This window comes from Sarcophilus harrisii, chromosome X (assembly GCF_902635505.1).
Source record: "Sarcophilus harrisii chromosome X, mSarHar1.11, whole genome shotgun sequence".
Taxonomy (NCBI): domain Eukaryota; kingdom Metazoa; phylum Chordata; class Mammalia; order Dasyuromorphia; family Dasyuridae; genus Sarcophilus; species Sarcophilus harrisii.
The window spans coordinates 19,001,823-19,026,333 of record NC_045432.1 but is presented as its reverse complement, the minus strand read 5'-3'; the positions used below and the strand labels follow the sequence as shown (position 1 = coordinate 19,026,333).

The window sequence follows — 24,511 nt, the reverse complement described above, 5'->3', positions numbered from 1 at the left end:
TAAGCACCTTAAGGGCACAGACTATTTTTCTTTCTTGTATTTTTATCCTCCACACTTTGTATCATTCGTATCCTCAGCACAGCGCTTGCAATATAGGAAGAACTTTATAAGAGCTGTATCAGTCATTTTTATTTATTTATTTATTTATTTTATTATAGCTTTTTATTTACAAGTTATATGAATGGATAATTTTACAGCATTGACAATTGCCAAACTTTTTGTTCCAATTTTTCCCCTTCTTCCCCCCATCCCAGATGACAGGTAGAACAATACATGTTAAATATATAAAAGTATAAATTAAATACAATATAAGTTGTATCATTCATTTATGGTCTAACTCAATGGGCTGCCCAGCCGTGTGGCTCGTTGCCACTCTTCATCCATTTGATTGTTAGATAAACCTTTTTTTGAGTGTTTTGGTCTTTGCCAAAGTAGCTTTGTAATATTCTGGGGTCTTGCAAGCAGCACTCTTCCCCAGGTAGGGACATTTCGAGGACTTCATCATTTCTAAGCTATCGAGTCAACAGTCTTTATTAAGCACTTTTGGTGTGTCCAACGTTGTGTTAAGTATTGGAACTACAAATACAAGCAGAAAAAGGACATTTGTGCCCTTAAGGACCTTACATCAAGTCAGGAGCATTGCACAGAGAGTAGAGACCAGATGTGTTTCTAGTGTGAGAAGGCCAGGATTACAGTGAGCTTCCATGGTAAGGAGATCTCTGGGGGAAGAACAGTGGAGCAAGTCCAGAGAGTCAGGAATGGGATGGAATCTTTTTTTTTCCATTTGCACTTTGCCCTAGAAACCTTTCTCAGCTGGGATAGCATGTTTGGCAAGCCTCCATCGGCCTGTTGATGTGCATCATTTGATATCAGTGAACTTCTTAAACTCAACAGACCACAACCGACAAATCTTCTATACTTCTTATTCAGTCCTGTGAGTGTGAAGATGTTCTATGCCGAATAGAATCATTTGCAAAAGCTCGCTTCCTTGTGCCCTTCTTCTTAACATCAAAGATAGCCTTGGTGTCTACATACACATATAGATGAAAGAACGAGAGGATCTTGACTCTAGAGCTGGACGTAATCTCAGAGGCTCACCTCTTTATTGTCACTAGGGAGAAACTGAGGCCTTCGTAGGGGCATGCTCAAGGTCACATGGATAGTAAATTATCAGAGGCACGAACGCCGAGTGCCAAAGGAGTAATTCTCACAAAGATTTTATGGACGTAAGAAAGTAGGCATATGGGTCAGTATTTATTGATTTCCCTTCACTTGCCTTTTTTATTTTGGAAATAACACTCTCTGGGATTATTTTCCCCAACCATTTGGTATCTTCTCCTCTGTTAGATATCTTGAAAATCGATCCCTCTGTGCTTTCAAAATTGTGTCACCTCTAGCATGGGTTTATTTTGGGTATTCTTGCTCTGGTACAGCTGTTTTTTTCTATTTTTTAAAAAATTGTCTTCAGTGTCATTTCCACTTTCTCATATGGCATGTTGGGAACTGAAGACTTTGAGTCCAAATGTGCGGTTCCACTGTCATGGATGATGAAAATAGTTTGTTATAGAAATGCTAACAAATCTGTTCCATTTTGGTGTGTCTGTTGTCCTCCTTCCAGTTTCATCTATAAACACTCTTGTGGCCTAATTTGGTCTCAAGTCAAGCTTCCTGCAGCTTTCTTCTTCCTTCTGACCACTCTTCACCCTTCTAGAATGTGTTACTGCTTATGATCTTTTTAAAAACATGTTTTATTGATGCCATTTTTTCTTCATGTCATTTATCAGTAATTGCCCCCAATATAGCTCTTCCTTGAAACAAAAAAGTACAATAAAGCACAACAACCAATATATTGACACCTGTAGTCCCCCACCTCCCAAGAAGAGGCAAGTATGTTTCAACCTCAATCCTCTGTTATGAAGGTTGGCTCTTACATCGATCTAAATTCAGATACCTTTGACTATTGATTTCCTTTACATTGTTAGGTAATTGTGTATATTTTTTCTCTTTTTTAAGAAAATTAATTTTATTGATATTTTATATCAATCATTTCTGAATATTACCTTCCTCCAACTTACTTTGAATCTCTCTCAAAAGAGAAATGCCAGTTACAGAAATTAGACACGAAAAGGGGAACTGAGGAAATAGCATAGGCAGTGGAAAAGTTGGTCTCATAACAGAAAAAAGCACCATGACTTTGTCTGATAGTACAGGCGACATTGCACACCCATAGTTTCATCTCCACTCCTTTCTCTCGACCAAAAAACAGAGAGATTCATTTTGTCAGCTGTTCTCTGGATATGGTATTTGTTGTCATAATAACTCAAGAGTTTGACTTCCTTTTAGTATTCTTTTTGTTTTTATTATTGTAGTCATCAGGTATATTGTTTTCTTGATTCTGTTTATCTCACTGTGCATCTGTTCATATAATATTTCCCATCCTTCTCTGTGTTTTTCATATTTGTTTCTTAGATATTAATTAATTAATATTAACAATATTAACAATAATATTTTATTACATTTGTATTTCATAATTTGTTGAGCTATTCTTTATTAATGGACACAGATTTTTATTTTAGTTTTTTTAACTACCATAAAAAAGACTGCAATATTTTGCAATATTTGAGACCTTCCCCTTTGGGGTACATGCCCCAGAGGCTCACCTCTTTATTGTCGCTAGGGCGAAACTGAGGCCTAGATCAGAGTCAGAGGACTTGAATAATTTAGTCACTTTTCCCACATTGATCCATATTGTTTTTGAGAATAGTCGGACCGATTCAGCTTCATTAACAATGTTTTGGTGTGCCTGTCACAGTTTCTCCAACATTGATTATTTCCATCTTTCGTTGTCAGTTTTTGGGTACAAGGTAAAACCTTGTAGTTAATTTAATGTGGACTTACTGTTACTGAAGTATTGTTACATATGGTTTTTGATAGTTTGCATTTTTTGGAAGTCTTTTGTATCTTTTCAACAATTATCTTAACCTTCTATATTTGTATCAGAATATTCTGTATTATATCTTGGATATCAAACTTTTAGGTGAAGATCTCCCCCTAAAAGATCTTTATCTTCTTAGTCTAATTACTTTGATTTAATTTGTGCAAAAACTTTCAACATGTTTATCATCAAAATTGTAAGGATTATGTTTTATAGCCACTGTTCTTTGTTTAATTTTGTACTTTCTGAAAAATCATAGGTCTGAAAGGTACCACCTTCCATTCTCCTCGGATTTTTAATGTGATCATTTAAATTGAAGTCCCCTATCCCTTTGGAACTAAGTGCTATGTGGTGTATTGTTGGTCAGAACATAATTGTTGCCACACTCCTTTCTAGTTTTCTCAGTTGTTCTGGTTGAATAGAGAGTACTTACCCCAAAAATTATGCTTTGGGGTTTAATGAAACCTAGGGTGCTATGTTTAGTTGCTTTTGAGTCTTACTTACCTAGTCTGTTCTGTTGATCAGCTTTTCTCTCTTTTACCTAGTAGCAAAAAGTTTTAATGATTACTATTTTATGTACTTTAAGATCTTTATTCTAACTTTTTTTCATTCTTCCATTGAGATTATTGATCTTCTACCACTTCATATCTCTCAGATTGGTTAAGATACAGGAAAAGATACTGACAAATGTTGGAGGGGATGTAGGAAAACTGGGACACTGAGACATTGTTGGTGGAGTTGTGAAATGATCCAACCAATCTGAAGAGCAATTTGGAATTATGCCCAAAGGGTTATAAAACTGTGCATACCCTTTGATCCAGCAGCAGTGCATACCCTTTGATTTTTTGTAGTTGCAAGGAACTGTAAATTGTGTGGATGCCCATCAGTTGGAGAATGGCTGGATAAGTTCTGGTATATGAATATTATGGAATATTATTGTTCTATGAGAAATGATGGGCAGGATGATTTCAGAAAAGCCTGGAAAGACTTACAGGAACTGATGCTAAGTAAAGTGAGAAGAACTAAGAGAGCAATGTATACAGTAACAAGATTACATGATGATTTACTGTGGTGCACTTGATTGTTTTCAGCAATGAGGTGATTCAAGGCAATTCCAATAGACTTGTGATGGAAAGAGCCGTCCACAATCAGAGGGAGAACTATGGAAACTGAATGTGGATCAAAGTATAGGATTTTCACCTTTTGTTGTTTGTTTGCTTGGTTTTCTCCTTTCTTGTGTTTTTTTTCCTTTCTGATCGGATTTTTTCTTGTGTAGCATAACAAACATGGCAATATGTTTAGGAGAGTGACACATGTTTAACCTATATTGGATTGCTTGCTGTCTTAGGGAGGGGATGGGGGAAAAAGGAAGAAGGATCTGGAACACCAAGTTTTGCAATGAAAACTATATTTGTATGTATTTGGAAAAATAAAATACTATTACAAAATCAAAAAAGAGAAAAAGATTATTGACTTCTATCAGATGAGCTTTATCTAGTCTTATAAATGAAGCCTTTTAGAGATAGCACCATCATTTTTATTTTATTGGTGCGGTGCAAAACATCTATGACAAATGGATATCTTATCACTTTTTAAGTTTTTATTTCTGTTGAAAGTGTTTTGTAGTTGTAATAATAAGTCTGGAGTGCGTTCCATTAAATTAACTTTCAAATATTTTATATATTTCGTAGTTACTTGGAAATAAATTTTTTCTATTTCTGCTTTTTATTAGTAATTAACAGAACATCTGGTTATTCTGTGGGTTTATTTTGAATTCTGCTATTTTACTGAAGCTGTTAATATTTGGATTAATTTTTAGTTGTCAAATGTCCAAGATTTTCTAAGTAAACCATCATGTTGTTTTGAATGCTTTTGCTTCCCCATTCCCTATGCTATTCCTTTAATTTCTTTGCTATAGCTGGCTTTTCTATCACTGTGTCAAATTAGAGAAGAGACACTGGGCATCCTTGCTTTATCCTTGTTCTTAACGGGAAATTTTCTTATGTTTCTTTATTACAAATAGTGCTAGCTCTTATTTAATACAGATAACGTTTCTCATATTCATGAAAGGTCCTTCCACATGTAAGCTTTTTGTGTTTTTAACAAAAATGAGTGCTGTGTTTTTTCAGACTTTGTGTGCAGCTACTGATGTCATATAATTTTTATTTTGGTCATTAATATGATTTATTTATAATTTCCCTAACATTGAACTTTGAGTCTTGGTATAAATCAAACAGGGTTACAATGAATCTTTTTTTAAATTCACAACTATAGCCTTTTTACTCATATTTTAGTCACTATCTTCCATTGCCTTCATTAATCTGCCATTAAATTCAAGGTCATGTCCTAGATCACTTCTGCCTTTCAGAGCTCCTGGAAAGGGTTATCAAGTCTGTTTCCTCCACCCTTAAATCTCTTGAAATCTTGATTGAAATTTCCTTGTCCAAGATTATTTTTGATCTCTTACCTTTTAAACCCAACAGCCTTCTCTTCAAACCCAACAACCTTCCCTTCATTCTCCTTCTTCTTGTTGTCTCTCATCCTTTCATGATGTCATGATCTCGTCCCTCCTCCTGGACCATTAGAACATTGCTTTCTTTCTGGTCTCTACCTGCCTTTCTGACTGTTCCTTTTAATCATTACCTTCTCACCTGCTATATAAGAATAGCCCCCAAAGCTCTGTTCTAGGCCCTTTTATCTTTCTCTTATTTGGTGATGTCATCTGTTCCTATAGCTTTATCATCTCTTTAAAGATTATTCCCAAATCTACATAGTCAGTTCTCATCTTCTGAACTCATTGCCTATTATGAGCTGCTTTACTGTACACTTTTACCTGGATGACTCATAAGCATTTAAAATACAACATTTCCAAAGTGGAATTCATTATATCTTCTCCCAAATCTATCATCCTTCCTCCCAACTCTGGAAAAAACCAAATGGATGAAGAATATCTGTTATCCAGATTTTGGTTTGCAATTGCAATGACCAACTAATGGAGAGAAGTTACCTTTCAGTATACGTATCTTAGACAGATGCGAAAAATGGGTGATCTTGACCTAGAGTTGAACAGGAGTAGGAGAGTGGGCTTTGGGAAAACTGGGAGATTCTTTTAATGACTTCAGGATTCTTTTTGAAACAAAAGCCCATTAAAAACCGGTATTCTTTTGGTGATGTTTTATGGCTGGGAGTCTACAAAGGATTGAAGTGGGAGATCACCCAGGGTATCCATGGAGGGAGACCTTGGAAACTCAATGTAAACAAAGCTTAAGTCATTATTTTTCTCCTCAAACCTACTTCCTTCCAAATTTCCCTATTACTATCAAGGGCACCACAATCCTCCCAATCTCTCAGGCTCAGAAGCTAAATGGCATCCTCAGTTCCTCACTATCTCTTACCCCTCCTACATCCAACATGGCACCAAAACCTCTCAAATTTACCTCTGTGACATCTTTAATGTACCCACACACACATACACACGTCTTTTTTTTATTTGACAGTGCCATCAGCAATGGCCTGCGGGTGAGTCTGCCTGCCTCAAATTTCCCCAATTCATCCTCCAATCCATCCCACCTTTAGCCACCAAAGTGATCTTCCTAAAACACAAGTCTGACAACGTCACCCCCTTCCTCAGTGAACTCCATTGAGCCCCCGACCTAAAGAATAAAATATAAAATCTTCTTTTGGACATTCAGATCCCTTCCCAACATGGCCTTCTCCTACTTTCTCAGTTCTCTTACACTTTATAGCACACTCAGTTACTCTGCAGTCCAGTGATACTGATCTCTTCGTTGTTTCTCACATAAGATGTCTCTTGACCAGTCATTTGCTTCAGCTATTCCCCATGCTTAGAATTTTCTCCCTCCTCTTCTCCATCTCCAGGCTTCCTTCCAATTCCAGCTAAAATCTCACTTTCTACAGGAAGTCTTTTTCAATCCCCCTTAATTCCAACTTCCTCCAATGACTATTTGCAGTTTCTCCTATGTGTAGCGTGTTTATATATAGTTGTTTTCATGCCATCCCTCCCCATTGCATGCACCTCAAGGGCAGGAACTGTTTTTTACCTTTCCTTGAAACTCACCATTTAGCACATGGCCTAGCACATAGTAGGCATTTAATCAATGTTTTTTGGCTGACTGTGAGCAAGCTGTAATACAATACAAAAATGGAAGGAAGGAAAAGAAGCTGTATATAGGATGGGACACAAAATTTAAAAAACAATTGACTTGGTCCTGTGGCAAAAGCAAGGGTCAGCTACTGGGTCACTAGTACCCTCGCAAAAGGACTAATCAGGTGACCTGAGGGGAGGACATGGATGACAGTCCCATAGGTTGGGGAGCGATCTACTTGGGACAGGAAATACCTTGGAGCATTTGAGGAATTTTTAAAAATTTCTATTGGCCATTTAATTTTGCTTAAGGAGAAAGCCAGCTGACCCTCTAAGTCACATGCATGCTCTCTCATTTTCAGGTGCCAAAGGTGATCCTGGGCCAACTATATCCCAACCGGGACCTCCTGGCTTGCCCGGCCTGCCTGGCAGAGATGGTGATGTGGGTCTTCCAGGTAGGAAGAGAAATCTGTGGCCAGAATCTATACCTTTTGGCATCCCTCAGTGGAATGTAAGCTAGATATTTCCCAGTAGAATATAAGCTCCCTGGGGAAAAGAACTGGTTTTTTGGTCTATGTAGCCCCAGTGTCTAGCACCGGGTGAATGCTTACCAGATGGCTATTAATTGATTGTGTCTCTGAATTTCTCTCTAGGTGATCCAGGGTTTCCAGGTGTGCCAGGCTTGCCGGGAATCCCTGGCAGTAAAGGGGAACCAGGTCGCCCAGGCATTGGTCTTCCCGGACCACCAGGTCCCAAAGGTAGGTGGTAAACCTCTCCCCCTTCCCCCATTTCTCTTAAACAAACTGCTGCTCTGTTTCCCCTCTATTTATGAAGCCAATTTCTTGAGGCCTGTCCCTGACAAGACATGGCCTATAATAAGGGAGGAACAAGCTTACATCTTGCACGTAGAAACTAAAATAATATTTTCTTTTGGCTGTGCTTCTCCTCTGAGCTTCTTAGGACTGTTGTTTTGAGGAATTGCCTGCAAATTCTGCTGTGTTCTCACAGCATTTGTTCTCTTGAAGTGGTTGAGCTGAAAACAATTCCCCAATGTATCCCTAAAGGGTTTGGGAGAGAGCAGATTTGATTTGTGTGTGTGCGATTTGGGGGATTGATTTTCTAGCTTTATTTACCAGAATGTTATGTGGGGAGTTAAGCTCTTTACACAGGCAGGCCTCAAACGGGAGGGGAAATGGTTCCAAATCCTGTTGGTGTAATTCACTCCTTAGATGTTGCTCTATTTTAAAATTATAGCCCCCATTTATTTACAATTTTTTATTGATATCTTTTTGGTTTTACATCACCTTCATTTCGCAATGAATATCTTCCCTATTCTCCTCCCCACAGAGTTACACCTTGTAAAGCAGGATGGGAAAAATGGGGGGGGAAAACAGTCCAGCCAAACTAAGTCACCCAGCAGTCTCTGTCACAGGGCTTCCTACTCCTGCTCCCTCCCCTTAGCAGAGAAGGGAGGATCTCCTAGCCCTTCTTTGGATCTGAGCCCCACGGTTACAATGATGCAGAACCCAGGGTTTTGTTGTTCATTTGGTTGTTTGGCTGGCCAGTTTTTCCCTTTATATCATTGTCATTGTTGTTGATATTGTTTCCCTGGTTTAGCTTCGTTCGGGGCATCTAGACTTTTCCCACTCGTGACCCCTTTTCACCCAAGAAATTTTTATGCAGCCTCAGGTATATAGGTATATAAATAGGTATACAAATCAAACCTTTCTTGATATAAACCATAATTTCCCAACCCCCACATTCAGTTATGTGACCCCTTCCAGGATCACGCCCCACAGTTTAAGAAGCTTTGGCTCGGTTCACTCTGTAGCATGTCCTACTGTCCTTCTAGGTATTCCTTTCCCACAGGGCAGTAATAGTCCATTATATTTGTGTTATTTCATTCCCCAATTGATGGGCATCTATGTGGTTTCCAGTTCCTTCCAGCTATAAATATTTTGGATGGGCATCAAACCCATGATACCATTGCTATAGGGAATTCCTGGGTGAGGACACACCTTCTGCCTACGAAGGCTAGTGCTTTCTCTACGATATCTAGTCTTAGACAATCGCCTTACTGAGCATGGTTGGACCTGGTTAGTGGTTGGGTGGGAGACAATGGCCTGAGAAGTGGCAGGTTGAATGACTTACCCAGAGTGACTCAGGTAAGAAGCAGGACTTGAGGTCAGCTCTTCCAAACGCCAAGGCTAGTTTTCTCCCCACTGTCACATTGCCTCTCCCGGTGCCTGCTGTATATAGTACCTTTCTTTGTGTCTGGCTTTGATCTCCTTGGGATATACGCCTAGCAGTGGGATCCCTGGGTTAAAGGGTATCAAAGGTCCAAGTTGGATCATTTTCTTAACCAAATTCCAAGTTTGTAGCCCCTATTTTGTTACATGAGCACAATCACTACAATGATAAAAAATAATGATGTAAAATAAAGATGATTCAGTGGAGTGGGTCATCCAATGAACATCCTCAATTAGTAGTATCGTATTTGTCCTGAAATTACTGTTCTTGTTGGGACCGGTACATGGGCAGGAGGTAGATGACATATGAATGTTGTTCTCTTTTTGAGGGTGACTGGAAAGTTCTCTCCCTTGAATATCAGTTATTCCCTATTTTTCAGGTTACCAGGGAATGCCGGGGCCTCCAGGAACCCCCGGAGCACCTGGAAGACGTGGTCTACAAGGCGCTCCTGGGCATCCTGGTCTCCCAGGTCCAAAGGTTCGACTTCCTCTTTCATCCTCTTTGGTTTCCTTTTCTCCCATCCTTTGTTACATATGTTGGGATTGTCCTTTCTTTCAACCCTTGAACCTCTAAAAATTGTCCCAGTGGTCATGTTGGGAGTACGGGGCTTCGGTGTCTGTTGTTAGAATCCTCGGTTATCTGATTGGATGAACGAACAAAGATATCTGGGCCGTGTCGATGAACCCTTGCCAGATGGCTTTCTAATGAGTGGGGAGAGTAATGATGAATGAGTTTCTGAGACCTTCCCATGCTGGGGCCCACCCTCCCCACGCCATCACAGACACACTCCATACCACAAAGCAAACTGTTGGCTTTGCAACAGTTTTAACTTGACTTCTTGGAGAATGTTATCTCCATCTCCTAATTATAGCTTCAGTAATCTCCAAGGTCTACTCAGCTTCCTAAGTTAAAACCACAATGGTGTTTTTAAGTGACCAGGCTGTTGAAATGTTTTCCCCCATGTTGAATCTAAACTTCCTCTCCTTCATCATTACTGGATGCTCTGGGAGGGTAGAACAGCTGGCCCCGAGCCCTAACCCTTAGGGCAAAGCCCTCTGTTGGGGCTCTCCCTTCAGCTCTTGCTTCTTCTGACACTAAGGCCTCTCCTGGAGCACAGTGGTTAGTCTGGTGATCATTCTTTAGCAATTATCTTCCTGCTTATCTCTCTCACAAAAAACATCAGTAATTGCCCAGAGGAAGCCGGGTATAGTGGATAGAGCGTATTGCCTCCGCAGCGTAAGGGCGCTAAGCGGCCTTGGCGGCAACTGGGGCGTGACCTCAAAGTGCCTCTACAGGTGGCAAAAGAGTTGAAGATATATGTCAGTAGAGAGAGGGAGCTCTCTATCTCAATGAAATCAAAGGACAGAGCTCCCTTTTACCTTTGCTCATGCAATACCTTTCTTTGGCGTAGCCATGACAAGGAATATATGCCCGAAAAACAACATCTGACTTTGTCTTTTCTTCCTTCCCTACTTCCATGTGCTGATTCTCAAGGGGGAGCCAGGGGTTGGCCTTCCTGGACCGCCTGGACTTAAGGGACTCCCGGGCGTTAAAGGAGCACCTGGTCCAAAAGGCAGCACTGGTTTCCCGGGGCTCTCAGGCATCCCAGGGCTCCCTGGTTTGGATGGACCGGCCGGGCCAAAAGGTATGGAGTCTTATTGTTGGGGGTTAAAATATTTGCTGAGCTTTTTATCTTGGAGATTTATGAGGGGAAAGTAGCTGAGAAGCCTGCCTTTCCTGCCACATCCACTTTTATGGGATTAACAGCCATCTCATTTTACTTATGAGGAAACTGAGATGCGGGAAAGTAAAGATACTTGCCCAAGGTCATGCACCAAATCCTAGGTCTTGACCTAAAAGTGACCTTGTAGGTCACCTAGTCCAACCCTCTCGTTCTACAGATGGGAAAACTCAGACCCAAGGTTACATAGAGAGTAAGTGAGAGAGCCAGAAATGAAACCATGGCCTTTTCATTCCAAAGCCAGCACTTTTCCCATTGCACCACAATGCCCCACTTCGGTTCCCCTAGGTAATTATGGGAGTAATGATAAAGCTGGTTTGAGATGCCTTTATTGATCCCAAGTTCTTGCTCCTCCTGCCTCCAAACTAAGGGCTGGCCTCAGTTCTTCGTGGCAAGACTGGCTTATGCCACAGAGGCTCCCAAGCCAACGGAGCTGTCAGAGAAGATCCAGACCAGAGTCTCCCTCCCGTTTTCAGTCAGAGCCACTCATTAACCTTTCCATGTTTAAACAGCTTGAGGTTACATGACCTGCAACACCCGATGAGCTCCCCCAGCTGCAGAATTATGATCCCAGTGTAACAAATCCAGACATTCCAAATAACAAACCGTGTAAGGAATGACCTTCTCCTTATGGGAATCCCACACTCCCGTCAACTCCCTTGTATTATCTCATTATAGCATGACCTTGTGGAGCTTGAGGCCTGTTTGAAAACTCTGGGCACCTAACCAAGCTTCTTGTCAGTCTCAGGCCAGAAATTCAAGGTCCCCTCAAAGGAATCCTTGAATACTAAGACACGGTGTGGTGTGGGGGAAGAGATGCTAGGCTGGCCTTTCTACTTCCTACTCACTCTGTGACCCCAGAGGAGGTCAAAGTCAGAAGCCCAGAAGGGGCTTCAGAGGTGATCGGTTCCAGCCAATCTCCCCAATCCCCACTGCCCCATGCTCAGCACGTAGCCATCCACGGTCTGCTTGAAGAAGCCCACCTTCCTGAGGCAACCCATCCCACTTTCAGGGAGATCTAATGGTCAGGAAGGCCTTCCTGACATCAAGCAGAAATCTGTCTTCAACCTATCCCCCTTGGTTCTGCCCAAAAACCCAATCAGAACAAGTCTCATCACTTCATTCATGTGAGGCACCCTTCATATACTTGACCACATTTGTCACATCCCCCTAAGTCTTCTCTTCTTTAGGCTCAACATCCCCTATTCCTTCAATTGTCCACAGTCAATGAACATTTAAGTACTTACTGTGTGCCAGGCACTATGTTAAGTGCTGAGAATTCAAAGAAAACCAAAAGACAGGCCCTGGCCTCAAGAGCTTAAAGTCTACCGGGAGAAGCTATCTCATAAAAAGAAGCTGGAAATATGGAGGGAGAGGAGGGCGGGACTGATGAAGTCTTGCAGCCAGATGGGAAGTGAAGGGATGTCTTCCTTGGGCCCCCTCCTTAAACAGAGGATCTCATGTGGCAGGTACTCAAGGTCCTTTGCTATCCCGTAGCCTCCTCTTGGCTACTATCTCCCTCATCTCTGTCCTTCCTAAACTGTGTTGGCTGGAATTGAACAGAAGATTCCAGATGGGATCCGTGCATGGGAGAGTCCAGTGAGACTCCATATGTCAGTCCCCCGGACGCAGACTAAGATCACTTACGCTTCCTTGGCTGCCCCATCACTTGGCTAATTCACACTGAGCTCACAGATCTTTTGCAAACTGCTCTCTCTCCACGTTTCCCCCCAGTAGACCATTAACACCCAGTTGATTGATTGACTAATTGTTTGATAAATCTTCTATTTGGAAAGCCATTTTTTGGGAACCCAAATCTAAGACTTGGCATTTATCCCAAATAAAATATAAACCTATTCGGTTTGGCCCGGGTTCAAGATTTTTTGGATTCTGGTGCTTTTCTGTCCAAAGAGTTGTTCTCCCTCTCAGCTTGGTGTCTGATATCTATCCTGGCCTAAGTCAGTGCTAGAGATGTGAAATAATTCGAGCGGCCAGGACCAAGCCCAAGCTCCTGGGACGCTCCACTGGAGAGTTCCTGCCAAGCCGATATCAAATGACTAATAACTCGCGTTTGCGTCCGTTCATTCAACCAGTTTAGAATCTGTCTAACTGTACTGTCATCTAGCCCACATTTCTCCATCGTTCCCACAGAAATGCCTTCAGAGACTTTAGCGAGAGCTTTTCTGAAACTCAGGTAAACAACAGCAGCAGCATTCCCTTCCCCTACAAGTTTATTAACTGTGTCAAGAAAGGAAATGAGGCGGGTCTGGCATACTCTGTTTCTGATGAAGCCTTGGGAGTTCTTTCTCATCCCACTTCCTTTTCTAGATGCTTTCTGACCATCTCTTTAATAATTCCCTCCAGAATGCATCAGAAACTGAAGTCAAGCTCGCCGGCCTCTAGTTTGCAAACTCTTTTTTTTTTGCTCTTTTTCGAAAGATGGCGTATTTGTCCTTGCCTAATTATGTAGTATCTCCTTTTCTCCTAATACAGCTTCAACTTCCATGTCTTCCCCTGCCTCCATTCTTCATACCATTTTGTTGTTCTTTGCTTTCTTTGCCAGCCCAAACTAATCCTGAGCTTTCCTGGGAGTGAGGCCATTCAAATGGTACAATATCATGGTTTTGTATTCATCCTCTGTTGCTGACCCTCCCTCCCATCTTCAGCTGTTTTGAATCTAATTTGGTTGGTCAATTTCCTGCACATCCCATTGGTCTCTTCAGACAACAACTGTTTTTCTTCCCCATTGAAAGCCCATTTCATTCTTGAGCATCTTCCTTCCTTCCTGGTCCGACTTTCCCTGTAGAATTAGTCGATCCAATCCTACCCATCTTTCCTGTGAACCCTTTGCAATGTTCACAATGAAAATCGGATCCAGAAAAGAATCCCCCCCTTGTTAGTATTATATTACATTAAGGCAGTTCAAGAAGTTCTTAGTGTTCTGCTTTTGACACAGAGAGAGTTCCAGTCGATGTCTGGATGATGGCAGCCCCCCATTACCACTCTATCATGCTTCTTTCTGTGCCAGACTTGGAATCTGTTTCCCCAACTCCTCATCTATTTCTTCTTTTTGTTCAGATGGTCTGGATGATGAGAAAAGTGTTCCTGGTTTTCTCTCCATTGATCTTTCCCCAGATGTTCTCAGCCATGCTTCCTCTGTCTGATTCTTGTTTTTCCTCACCTGATGATGTCCTCCTTATGTATCATTACCAGGTGTCCCTCTTTTCCCCGGGCTGCTTCTTTCTCTTTAAAGTCTACCCATCCAGGGCCATCCACTAGACCTGGTCCCACCATGTCTCAGTGATACTTCTGGGGACAGTTCCGTCTTCTGGTTATTAGGGACTCCAGTACTTCCTTGTTGTCCAAACTCGAGGCATCGGGAGCTTGTGGGCTTTTGTTCGTTTGTTTGTTTTTGCCCCATCAGCCTATTCCTTGGGTTTTGTCTTGTGTGACGCCAAAGGAGCCCAGCTGCTCTTCTCCCTTCACTGCAGCTGCTCTAAAATAGAGTCAAGTTGGTAGATGTTTTCTCCCTCCTTTTGCCTTTATGAGCCTTAGTTTCCTCTTCTGTAAAATAGAGATCATAATGTTTCCATTGGCTTCCCTGAGAGGCTCTTTGCAAGGAAAGTGTTCTGTGAACCTTATGGTGCCAGAGGAATGGAAGTTATTCTTACTGCTCTCTCAGTGTTCTTTTTATTATGTACTTTATTTTGAACAATCATCAACAAACAGTCTACAAAACATTCTGCTCTACAAAGGAGGACACTAAAGGGGATCGTATATGAAACTGAATTATTTTTCTTCTAACACGGTAGTCACAAAATCGCCCATTTCCAACATCACGTATAATGTGCTGGAATTGTGCCTGCCTGTGGTTCCCCAACATGAGATGACTAAAAAGATCAGCATTCTGCCCTTGTCCATGTTTCCCCCGATTTCTCCTAAGGCCCTTCCACAGCATGCCCTTTGCCTGGAGTGTGGTCCAGGCTTTGAGGAAAACAAGGACGGGAGGTTAGTTGCCTTCATTTATTGCTTATATCCTTCCTGGAGGGGAAAATAAAAAATAAATCTGGAGGAGGATCAAGCTGACTTGGATCTGGAGGCCCAGCCCTTAGCACATGTCAAATAAGGTCCCGGTGGCCGTATCTGGCTTCTTTTCCATATATCCTGGCTACTTACCTGTGTTCTTGAAGGCAGTTGGTGGCTGGCTCAGTAGATAGAACACTGAGGCTGGAAGTGGGAAGATCTGAATTCAAATATGACCTCAGGGATGCATTAGCTATGAGACCCTGGACAAGTCACTTCACTTCTGTCTCCTCAGTTTCCTCAATTCTAACCTAACTCTGAAGGTGCTTGTAATGATCAAATGAGATAATGTCTAAAATCATTAAGCATGTCCCCCGGCTTATTCCCTTACCCCCCTTTCCCTTGATGGTCCGTGAATGGCAAGCTTTCTAAGGAGATTTTATATATATATACACACACACACACACACACACACACACACATATACACTTCCTGCCTCTGCCTGATCATATGGGACTTGTGACATGTATTGAACAAGTCAACTAATCTTGTAAGAAAAACTATTATTTACAACCAAATCTGCTGTATGTGAAGTAGAACTCGATTTCTTTTGTTTTGTTCTTCTGCAAAGGTGACCCGGGAACAATCGGACAGCCCGGATTTATGGGTCCTTCTGGGCCACCAGGAATGGGCCGTCCAGGCCATCCAGGACCACCGGGGGTTCCTGGATCTCTTGGTCAACCAGGTAAGACTGGGCTAAAGGTAGGCTGTACCTCCTGAAGGCTGTACGTATCGGGAACTCATCTACTTGACTCAGTTTAATGCAGCAAGTATTCATTAAACCCCTACTCTGTGCCAGGCACATGGTTATTGTCCATTTTGCTCAAAGAATACCGAAGTGACTGGGGTCAACGTAGCAACTTTCTGTCTGTGGCTGATCAAACCATCACGACTTCAGAATGTTCTACCGCAGGTCGAGCCCAAGTGATCTGTGTGATCTTTTAAAGCGGAGATGGCTTGAAATGTGCATAGCTCACCTGTCTTTTGAGCTAGTGCAGATCTGCTTTGCTCATAGGGCACACCGTCTTCTTCCTTGAGGTGAGCACGACATGTTTCTTGGTCCTGTGTCTCCCCATGGTTAATTCCAGAGTTCTCCAGAGAGACCTGGAGAGTATCCTTGTGACACTTCTGCCCGTCATGTGGAAGCTGGCCCCATATGAGTTCTCCCTAAAATAGTATGTTAGGCAAATGATCGTTCGGGCTACATGCCCGGCCCATTGGACTTGCATCCTTTGCGGCAAAGTTCAGCTCAACAAAGACCCTCGATGGTCCAGTGCCTCGTCTTGCCAAGGGATCTTCAGATTCTTCCCAAAACAATTCACCTGGGTGCGTACAGATATGATCAGTGAAGCATTGCTACTCTCAGAGATCTTACGTTGTATTGAAGGAAACAATATGTACACAGCCAACTAAAAATAAAGTAATCTTGGGGCAGCTAGGTGGTGCAGTGGATAGAGCACCAGCCCTGAAGTCAGGAGGACCTGAGTTCAAATCTGGCTTCAGACACTTGCCCAGTGACCCTGGGCAAGTCACTTAAACCCAATTACCTCAGCAAAAAAAAAAAAAAGAAGTAATCTGGGAGAGCAAAAAGCCCTAACAACTGGGGGGAGTCAGAAAAGGTTTTCCATGTAGAAACTAAGCTTTGGATAAGACTGGGAATTCTAAGAGGCAGCTGTGAGGAGGGGGACTATTCCAGGCATGAGGGATGACCTGCATGGAGGCAAAAAGATGGCTTATGGGAGGCCATGATGAGAATCACTGTATGGGCCAGAATTTGGCTAGAATGTTAACTGGGAGCTGGGAGGAGGTAAAATCAGGCTAGGGAGAGACGCCTTTTCACCTGAGAAATGTTTACATGACCCAGGGTATATACGTCTATACATATATAAAATGAGTCCCCAAATCAAACGTTTCCTGACAACAAATCAGAGTTGCGTGACCCCCATCATTCAGTTATGTGACCCCATGGGGGGGTCGCAACCTACAGTCTGAGAAGCAGGGAACTAGACTGGATTGTAAAGGTCTGGCTATTCCCAACAGGGATTGTCACTGATCCTAGAGGCAATAGTGAGCAGTTGAAGCATCTTGAGTGCAGGAATGATATATTTAGACTGTGTTTTAGGAATATCCTTTTGATAACCTGTATGGGCCATAGAAGGGAGAAGGGAGAAATCGAGGCAAGGGGACCAATCAGGAGGCTGTTATAGTGCAGAGGCAACAAGGCTTTGAAGTTAGGTGAGCACTAAGTGGAGAATAAAAGAAGGAAGTTTGACTTTGATGTTGCAGACCCGTGTTCATGGAAGGAAGCTGGTGAATGGTACTTGTGTTATTGCTGGAGAAGTTCGGAAGAGGGCTGGGATTAAGGAGGGTGGCTTAGGGATTCTGTTTTATGTGTTTGAAATGTCCATAATGGAATCGGAACCATATGCCCACCAAACATTTGGGAGCGGGAGCCTAGAGGACAAGATGAAGAGGCCGGCTACATCTGCCTGCCTAGGAAGGCAGAGATCATGGGATCCTTGGGAGCCATCTAAAGAGATGGCACAGGGTACAGGGCACAGCGAGAATGGAAGAAAAGGGGCCCAAGGTCAAGCCCTGTAGTATACACATGCTTAAAGGGTATGACCTGCCGAGGGGAATTGAGAAGGAGCCATCACACAGTTAGGAAAAGGACACACAGACAGGGGGACACACAGACAGAGGACAGTCAGATGGATGGGGTACACACAGACAGATAGGGGGACAGATAGAGAAGGACACACAGACAGATGGGGACACACAGACTGACGGGGACAGACAGACAAATGGGGACACAGACAGAGAAGGACAATCAGATGGACAGGGGGACACACAGACATATGAGGACACACAGACAGGGGGACAGACAGAGAAGGACAGACAGACAGAGAGGGGAACACACAGACAGGGGGACAGACAGAGAAGGACAGACTGGGGGACACACAGACAGACAGAGAGGGAACACACAGACAGGAGGACAAACAGACAGACAGGGGGACACACAGACAGACAGAGAAGGAGCTGTTAGACAATTAGGAAAAAGATCCAGAGAAAGCCTACAGGATAGGAAGGACAAGAAAGAATTTAGGATGCAGAGTTGAGCAACCCTATTGAAAGCTAAGAATAGCTCCTTAGGATGAGGTCTGAGAAAGGACCATTGGATTTGACAACTAAGCAACTACTGGGGACCTTGGAGAGAGCAGGAAGTTGGGGAGAGAGCAGGACTTAGAAAAATGGAAGCAATGAGTAGAGGAGGGCTTTTTTTTAAGCGGTGAAAATGAGGAAAGATTTAGAAGCATAGAGGAGGTAACTCGTGACTCAATAGGTAGTGTGCTGGGTCTGGAGTCAGGAAGACCCATCTTCAAATCTCAGTCTTAGACTCTCCCTAGCAGTGTGACTCTGGGCAAGTCCCTTAAGCTCCGATTGCCTGACAGAATGGATCCACCGGAAAAGAAAATGGCAGCCCACTCTAGTACCTTTGCCAAAAAAAAAACCCCAGTCCTGTTCATGAAGGGTCGGACATGACTGAAATGACTGAACGACAAAATCGAGGCAGAGCTTGAAGGAATGACTGGGTCTGGTGAAGGGCTGGTGCTTGTTGTTGTTGGGGTTTTAAAGGCATGTTTATAGGTAGATGGGAGTCATGGAAAGGGTAGAGGAAGATGAGAAGGGACAGAATGGAGCCTGCAATGGTGAGGCAAAGATCATTATATTTGACAAGGATAAGAGTCCTTTTTGTTGGAGATTGAGTCAGAGGGGGAGAGGATGGGATGATCTTGAGGAGATTTGAGTTGTGCAGTGGGGGAAAAGGAGGCCTCATAACCATTGGTCTTGATTTACTAGGAAAATTGAAATGAGATCATATAAAAAGAGGGCATAGGGGAAGGCGGGAGCCATTTGAGGACAGGAGGTCTAAAACACTTGCAGTGGAGAGTGCAATGGATGGCCAATTGAGGAAGAGTCAAAAGATTGCCTTGAGGCATTGAGGACCCAGTTAAGATTAGACAACAGTATAATTATCTAGTGGGTCCAGTCAACTGGCTTGTGTGCTTTCTTTCAGTACGATTCAGTATGTGTGCAGGCAGGAAGGAACCAGCCAGAAAGACAGAGTGAGTGGATAGAATCCTACCTTTGGAGTCAGGGAGACCTGAATTCAAATATGGCTTCAGATACTTACTAGCTGTGTGACCTGGACAAGTCACTTACCTCCTAATAGCCTCATTTTCCTCATCTTAAAATGGAGTAATGATAGCGCTTATCTCCCAGAGCTATTGTGAGAGTTAAGTGAGTTAATATCCATAAGGTGCTTCATAGATCTCAAAGCACTATATAAGCACTATTTATTATTATTGTTAAAGAACAACCCATTCCTCTTTGAAGAAATAATCTTGAGACAGAGACATATATATATATATATATATATATATATATATATATATATATATACACACACACCCACACCTATATATCATATATATGTATATGTTTGGATATTTATTCTCATGTTTTTCCCTCCCCCCTCAGTTCTCTTTCTCCTTTTTGTGCCCAGTGTCTTTTTCCCTGCAGTGTAATTCTGATGGGTGGGTGTGGCCATCTATAGAGAAGCATTGAAAAATCAGTCTATTTTCCAGCCCCTCCCCATCATTGTTTCTGACCTGAGCTGGCATTTTCTAGACACAAGCCCCCTCGTTGTTGTCTCCCCTCCTCGTCTCCCCTCCCCCTTTCTAACCTAAAGACAATCTAGCTTTTATCCTCTTTTTCCATAGGCCTTCTATAGGAAACGTATGGAGCTGTAAACAAATGGGTTTTCTTCCTCAGATAGCGATTCCTACGTTCCCCCTAGTGTCATTGTTTGTGTGAGCGAGTACTTCCTGAGTTTCTGGCTGCATGCTGATGTGAATCCTAATGATCTTAATCTAGGCTGGCCCACTAAGGGCCAACCTGAGGCCAGCATATGCTGCTTCTGCGCTTTTTCTCTGCAAAGCCCTGTAATAATGCATCAAATTAAAATGAATGTAGAACATTTAATCCTCCCTTTGAAGTCACATGAATTGATCAGCTGGTTTCGGCAAGATCGAGTTCAGATTTGAAATGGAGAGTATGCTTTCTGACCTTCTCGTCGGCGTTTGACTATTTATTAAACTAAGAAAACCACGGGCGGTATTGCTTCTTTGGATATCCGGCTGCAGAAATCAAATTTGTGACACGTTATATCTCTGGGACTTCTAGAGCCTTTTTCAAGGAGTCCAAAGGTCATGAATGATTTAAAATTAGGTGATATTAAGGCATGGATCTTGAACGGACTACCTCGAGAATAGCCCATTGGGATGAGTTTCGGCCAAAGCTCGGTTCTGAGAGAACAAGAGGATGGAATTGCCGGGGGGAGGCTATCTCTAGCAGGGGTCCCGGGCAAGATTTTGGAGAAAAGGAGAGTCGCCACCCAATTGGAGAAAGTGAATGATGATTTTCCAAGAGAAGGGAAATGGTCTCTGTGAATTTGAGGCTGATAAGCTTGACTTGGATTCCCAGCAAAATTCTCAGATGGACCATTTCCCTTTTTGACAAGTTTGCTAGATGGGTAGATCAGCAGAACGATGTTGTTATCTGTGGATAGATCATTGATTCGTCAGTTCCCTTGATCTAGAACTGGAGGGGAAATGAAGGACCTGGTCCAGAGTCCCACAGCCAGGATGGGGCAGAGTCCCAGGTTGGGCCTTCCTCCACCATTAAGTTGCCTCCCCTCCGTTCTAGCTAAATCTATACAGTTTCTGCCATTTTGCAAAGAGATTAATCATTGCTTTGGAATCCATTTTGAAAGTATGCCGTGGACAGGAACACCATGACAAAGACAGAACAATCTGCTTCTAGGACTGAAAAGGTGGCATGTTCATGTTGGGGTTGAGAAAGGGTGGGCCTTGAAATCCGGAAGAACTGGATTTGAGACCTGCCTCGGAAAGATAGTGACTGTGTGAGCCTGGGCAAGTCATTTAATTTCTCAGTATCCCGGGCGGTGTTCCAAAACTAAGTTAAAAAGCAGGTGCTGAGCTGCTCTTCATCTTTTGGGGTCCCCAAGCAGTTCTCTGACACTCTGTGTCAGTGCTGAGTTACCAGGCAGCTGGTGCTGAAAAAATTTCCCTTTGTGGAAGTTGCCTGGAGCTTCCCTCCTGACCCTATTTCTGACTTCCTCTGAACTTCAAAACCCTGCCCCCTCTATTGCTGGCTCATGCTGAGACCTCCTTTCTCTGGAATAGTCGACTACCTCCCTTTTCTCATGGGTGAAGTCTTCCTGGCGCCTCCATTTTGTGACAGGAGCCAGGCTGATTTGCCTTCATTCTTCTCTAGGCCTTGTTCTGGACTTCCTCATGACTTCCAAAGCCGTACCCCACTGCTCCCTCAAGATAAATATCTGCAGCTCCCCCCCTTAATAAGCCCCCATTTGTATGATGTCTTTCTCAATTAGAATGCAAGCTCCTTGAGAATTTTGCTAAGGACTGTCTTTATTTTATTTTTCTTGTATTTTTATCCCCAATGCTTAGCACAGTGCCTAACAATACTAAGTACTTAATAAAAGCTTGCTCCTTTTTCCCTTTTTCCTCCCTTCTCCTTCCCTCCCTCCCTTCCTTTCTTCCTTGTTGGTTCATTTCTTCCTTTTCTTTAACTTCCTTTCCTCCCTCCCTCTCTTCCTTCCCTCCTTCCTTCTCTCCCTCTCTTCCTTCTTTCCCTCCTTTCCTTCCTTCCTTCCTTCCTTCCTTCCTTCCTTCCTTCCTTCCTTCCTTCCTTCCTTCCTTCCTTCCTTTTTTCTTTCCCTCCCTCCCTTCTTCCTTCCCTCCTTCCTTTCTTCCCTCCCTCCTTCCTTCCTCTGAGTTCAAATGCAGCCTCAGACACTTCTTAGCTGTGAGACTCTGGGCAAGTCACTTCAGTGTCCTCATCTATAGCGTGGGGATGATAATAGCACCTTCCTCCTAGCATTGCTGTTGTGAAGCTCAAATGAGATGATATTTGTGAATGCCTATTTATTATCTTCCTTTCCAAAACCCCGAAGATACCAGTAGAGCACTTGCCTATCTGCCTGCTGTTCCTCCTTCTTATTACACAACTAGCTCATTTTCTCTTCCTGTTGTACCCGCTTTCCCCTGATGACATTTTTTCCATACTCCTACTTTTGGGGGAGCTCCTCATTACGGATCTGCCGCAGCCTGCTCACAGCACCATGTGCTTCTCCATCGTTCTGCAGGTTGTACCTACTTTCAGTTCATGGGGGATTTCGGTGTTCCTATTTTCCCATTGCCTACTAATACTCTCGTGCTCGTGTTCGATCAGTCTCATAAAAATGTGCCTAGCTGGATAGCTCACGCACTCCCCTGGTGGTGTGATGGCAAGACAAGCAAGATGGCCCTCTTATTGCAAACATAGGCTAAGATATGGGCAAGAGAACATGGTCCTGTAAGGATGGTCAGGCTTGAGGGGTTGCAGTTGGCATTGTTGAAAGGAATCATCACATTAAGGACATCATGGGTTTGTTGGAAAAAGATGGACAATTGGGAAAAGGGTTCATTACTTCTTTTTTTTTTCCTGAGGCAATTGGGATTAAATGACTTGCCCAGGGTCACACAGCTAGGAAGTGTTCAGTGTTTGAGACCAGATTTGAACTCAGGTCCTCCTGACTTCAGGGCTGATGCTCTATCCACTGTGCCGCCTAGCTGCCCCAAGGGTTCAAACTTATATCATTGAGAATGAAATAAGTGTCATCAAATATACTCAACGAATTTCTTGCCAGAATAGCCCCAGAATAAGAAGATGCAATAATGATGTTACAAGTATTGTGAGGGATCCAGAGGAGAGGCAACTGAGCCCATGTCAGAGGCTCTTAGGATCAGTGTAGCCTTGCCTACGGGTCTTGCCACACTGTTGGATATCTCCCATTCTCAGCTGTCTGAAGCCTTTAATGCTATAAAGAAAAAAGTTCAACTAAGCCAAGCAAATGAGTCTTATTAAGACTATGAAATCACCTTGGCTATTATATTCTTAGCAGGCTGGCTTCTTTTTTCCACTTTGAATTTATGTTCTTCTAATTCCTGGAAATTTTATCATTCTTTTGCAAATTGGAAAGGATCCTTCCTCAAGTGGCAGGTGGATAGGGCATTCCTTGATACACATTAACCACACTTGGAGAAGCAAATCAGACAATGTCATAGAAATGACTATGCTGCTTAAATTAATTTCCATACTTAGTGCTCTGCCAATCAAACTACCAAGGGGTTACTCTGCAGAACTAGACAAGATGGCAACAAAATTCAGCTGGAGGGAAAAAAGGTCTGTATTCCAGACACTAGATTCGAGGAAAAGAATAGGGAAGAAAAACTAGGAATGAAAGAACGTGATAAGTCAGAGAGTGCTCAGAGAGATTATAGATTTAGAGGTTGAGGAGAGGCCATTCATTATAACTCTCCCATTTTACAGATGGGGAAAGTGAAACCCAGGGAAGGGAGGTGACTTGGCCAAGATGACACACAAGACCCTCTGTCTAGGGACTTCAAAGATCATCCAGTTACAAAAGAAGAAACTTGGGTACAGGAAGTTTCCTTGCCCAAGTTCATAAAGTAGTCCGATTACTTCCAGACCTTGTGCCATATTGTAAAGTAGTAATCATCAAAGCTATTAGGTATTGATTTAAAAAATGGACAGATAATCAGTTGACAAGATAAGATACACAAAAATAATAAATAGTCCAACTAAGTAGCCCAGTGTTTGATAAGCCCTAGAACAGGAGCAATTTGTGGAACGATTCGCTAATGAAGAACTTCTGGGAAAACTGGAAAGCATTCTGGTAGAGAACAGGCTTAGGTCAGCATCTCACATCACATGCCATGTTAAGGTCCAAACGGAAGCACCACTTAAACATAAAAAGATACCATCATAGCAAAATTAGAAGAGAATGAAAGGAAGTAACTTTCATAACTCTAGCTAGGAGAATTTATTTATTTTACCAAATAAGGGATAGAGAATATCATAAAGCAGAAATGAGACAATTTCAACTCCGTGAAATAAAGTTTTGCACAAATACAGTTAATGTAGCATCTAGGATAAAAATAAAACCGTCAGTTGGGGGAAAATTTGCATTAGACATCTCTGATAAAGTCTGAATTCTAAGATATGTAGGGAACTAAAAGAACCTTTCCCCAGTGGAGAAGAAGTCGAAGACTGTGAACAGTTTTCAAAAGGAATATTACAAACTATTAACAACCATGCAAATTGCTAAGACTAAGAGAAATGCCACTTAAAGTATTTCTGAGGTTTCATCAAACACCCAATAATCTGGAAAAGGTGACAGACAAAGAAAATACTAAATGGTGGAGGGGTTGTGCGAAGATAGACATTT

General features: G+C 42.6%; 1 protein-coding gene across 1 annotated transcript in view; it reads left to right on the top strand.

The window, feature by feature from the left end:
* Positions 1-24,511, top strand: part of COL4A5 (collagen type IV alpha 5 chain) — a 214,195-nt gene that overhangs the window by 96,217 nt on the left and 93,467 nt on the right. Inside the window, exons 26-30 of the mRNA XM_031944962.1 lie at positions 7,403-7,495; positions 7,694-7,798; positions 9,670-9,767; positions 10,785-10,935; positions 15,686-15,799. Coding sequence (XP_031800822.1) covers positions 7,403-7,495; positions 7,694-7,798; positions 9,670-9,767; positions 10,785-10,935; positions 15,686-15,799 — 561 coding nt within the window. The remainder of the gene's footprint in view (positions 1-7,402; positions 7,496-7,693; positions 7,799-9,669; positions 9,768-10,784; positions 10,936-15,685; positions 15,800-24,511) is intronic.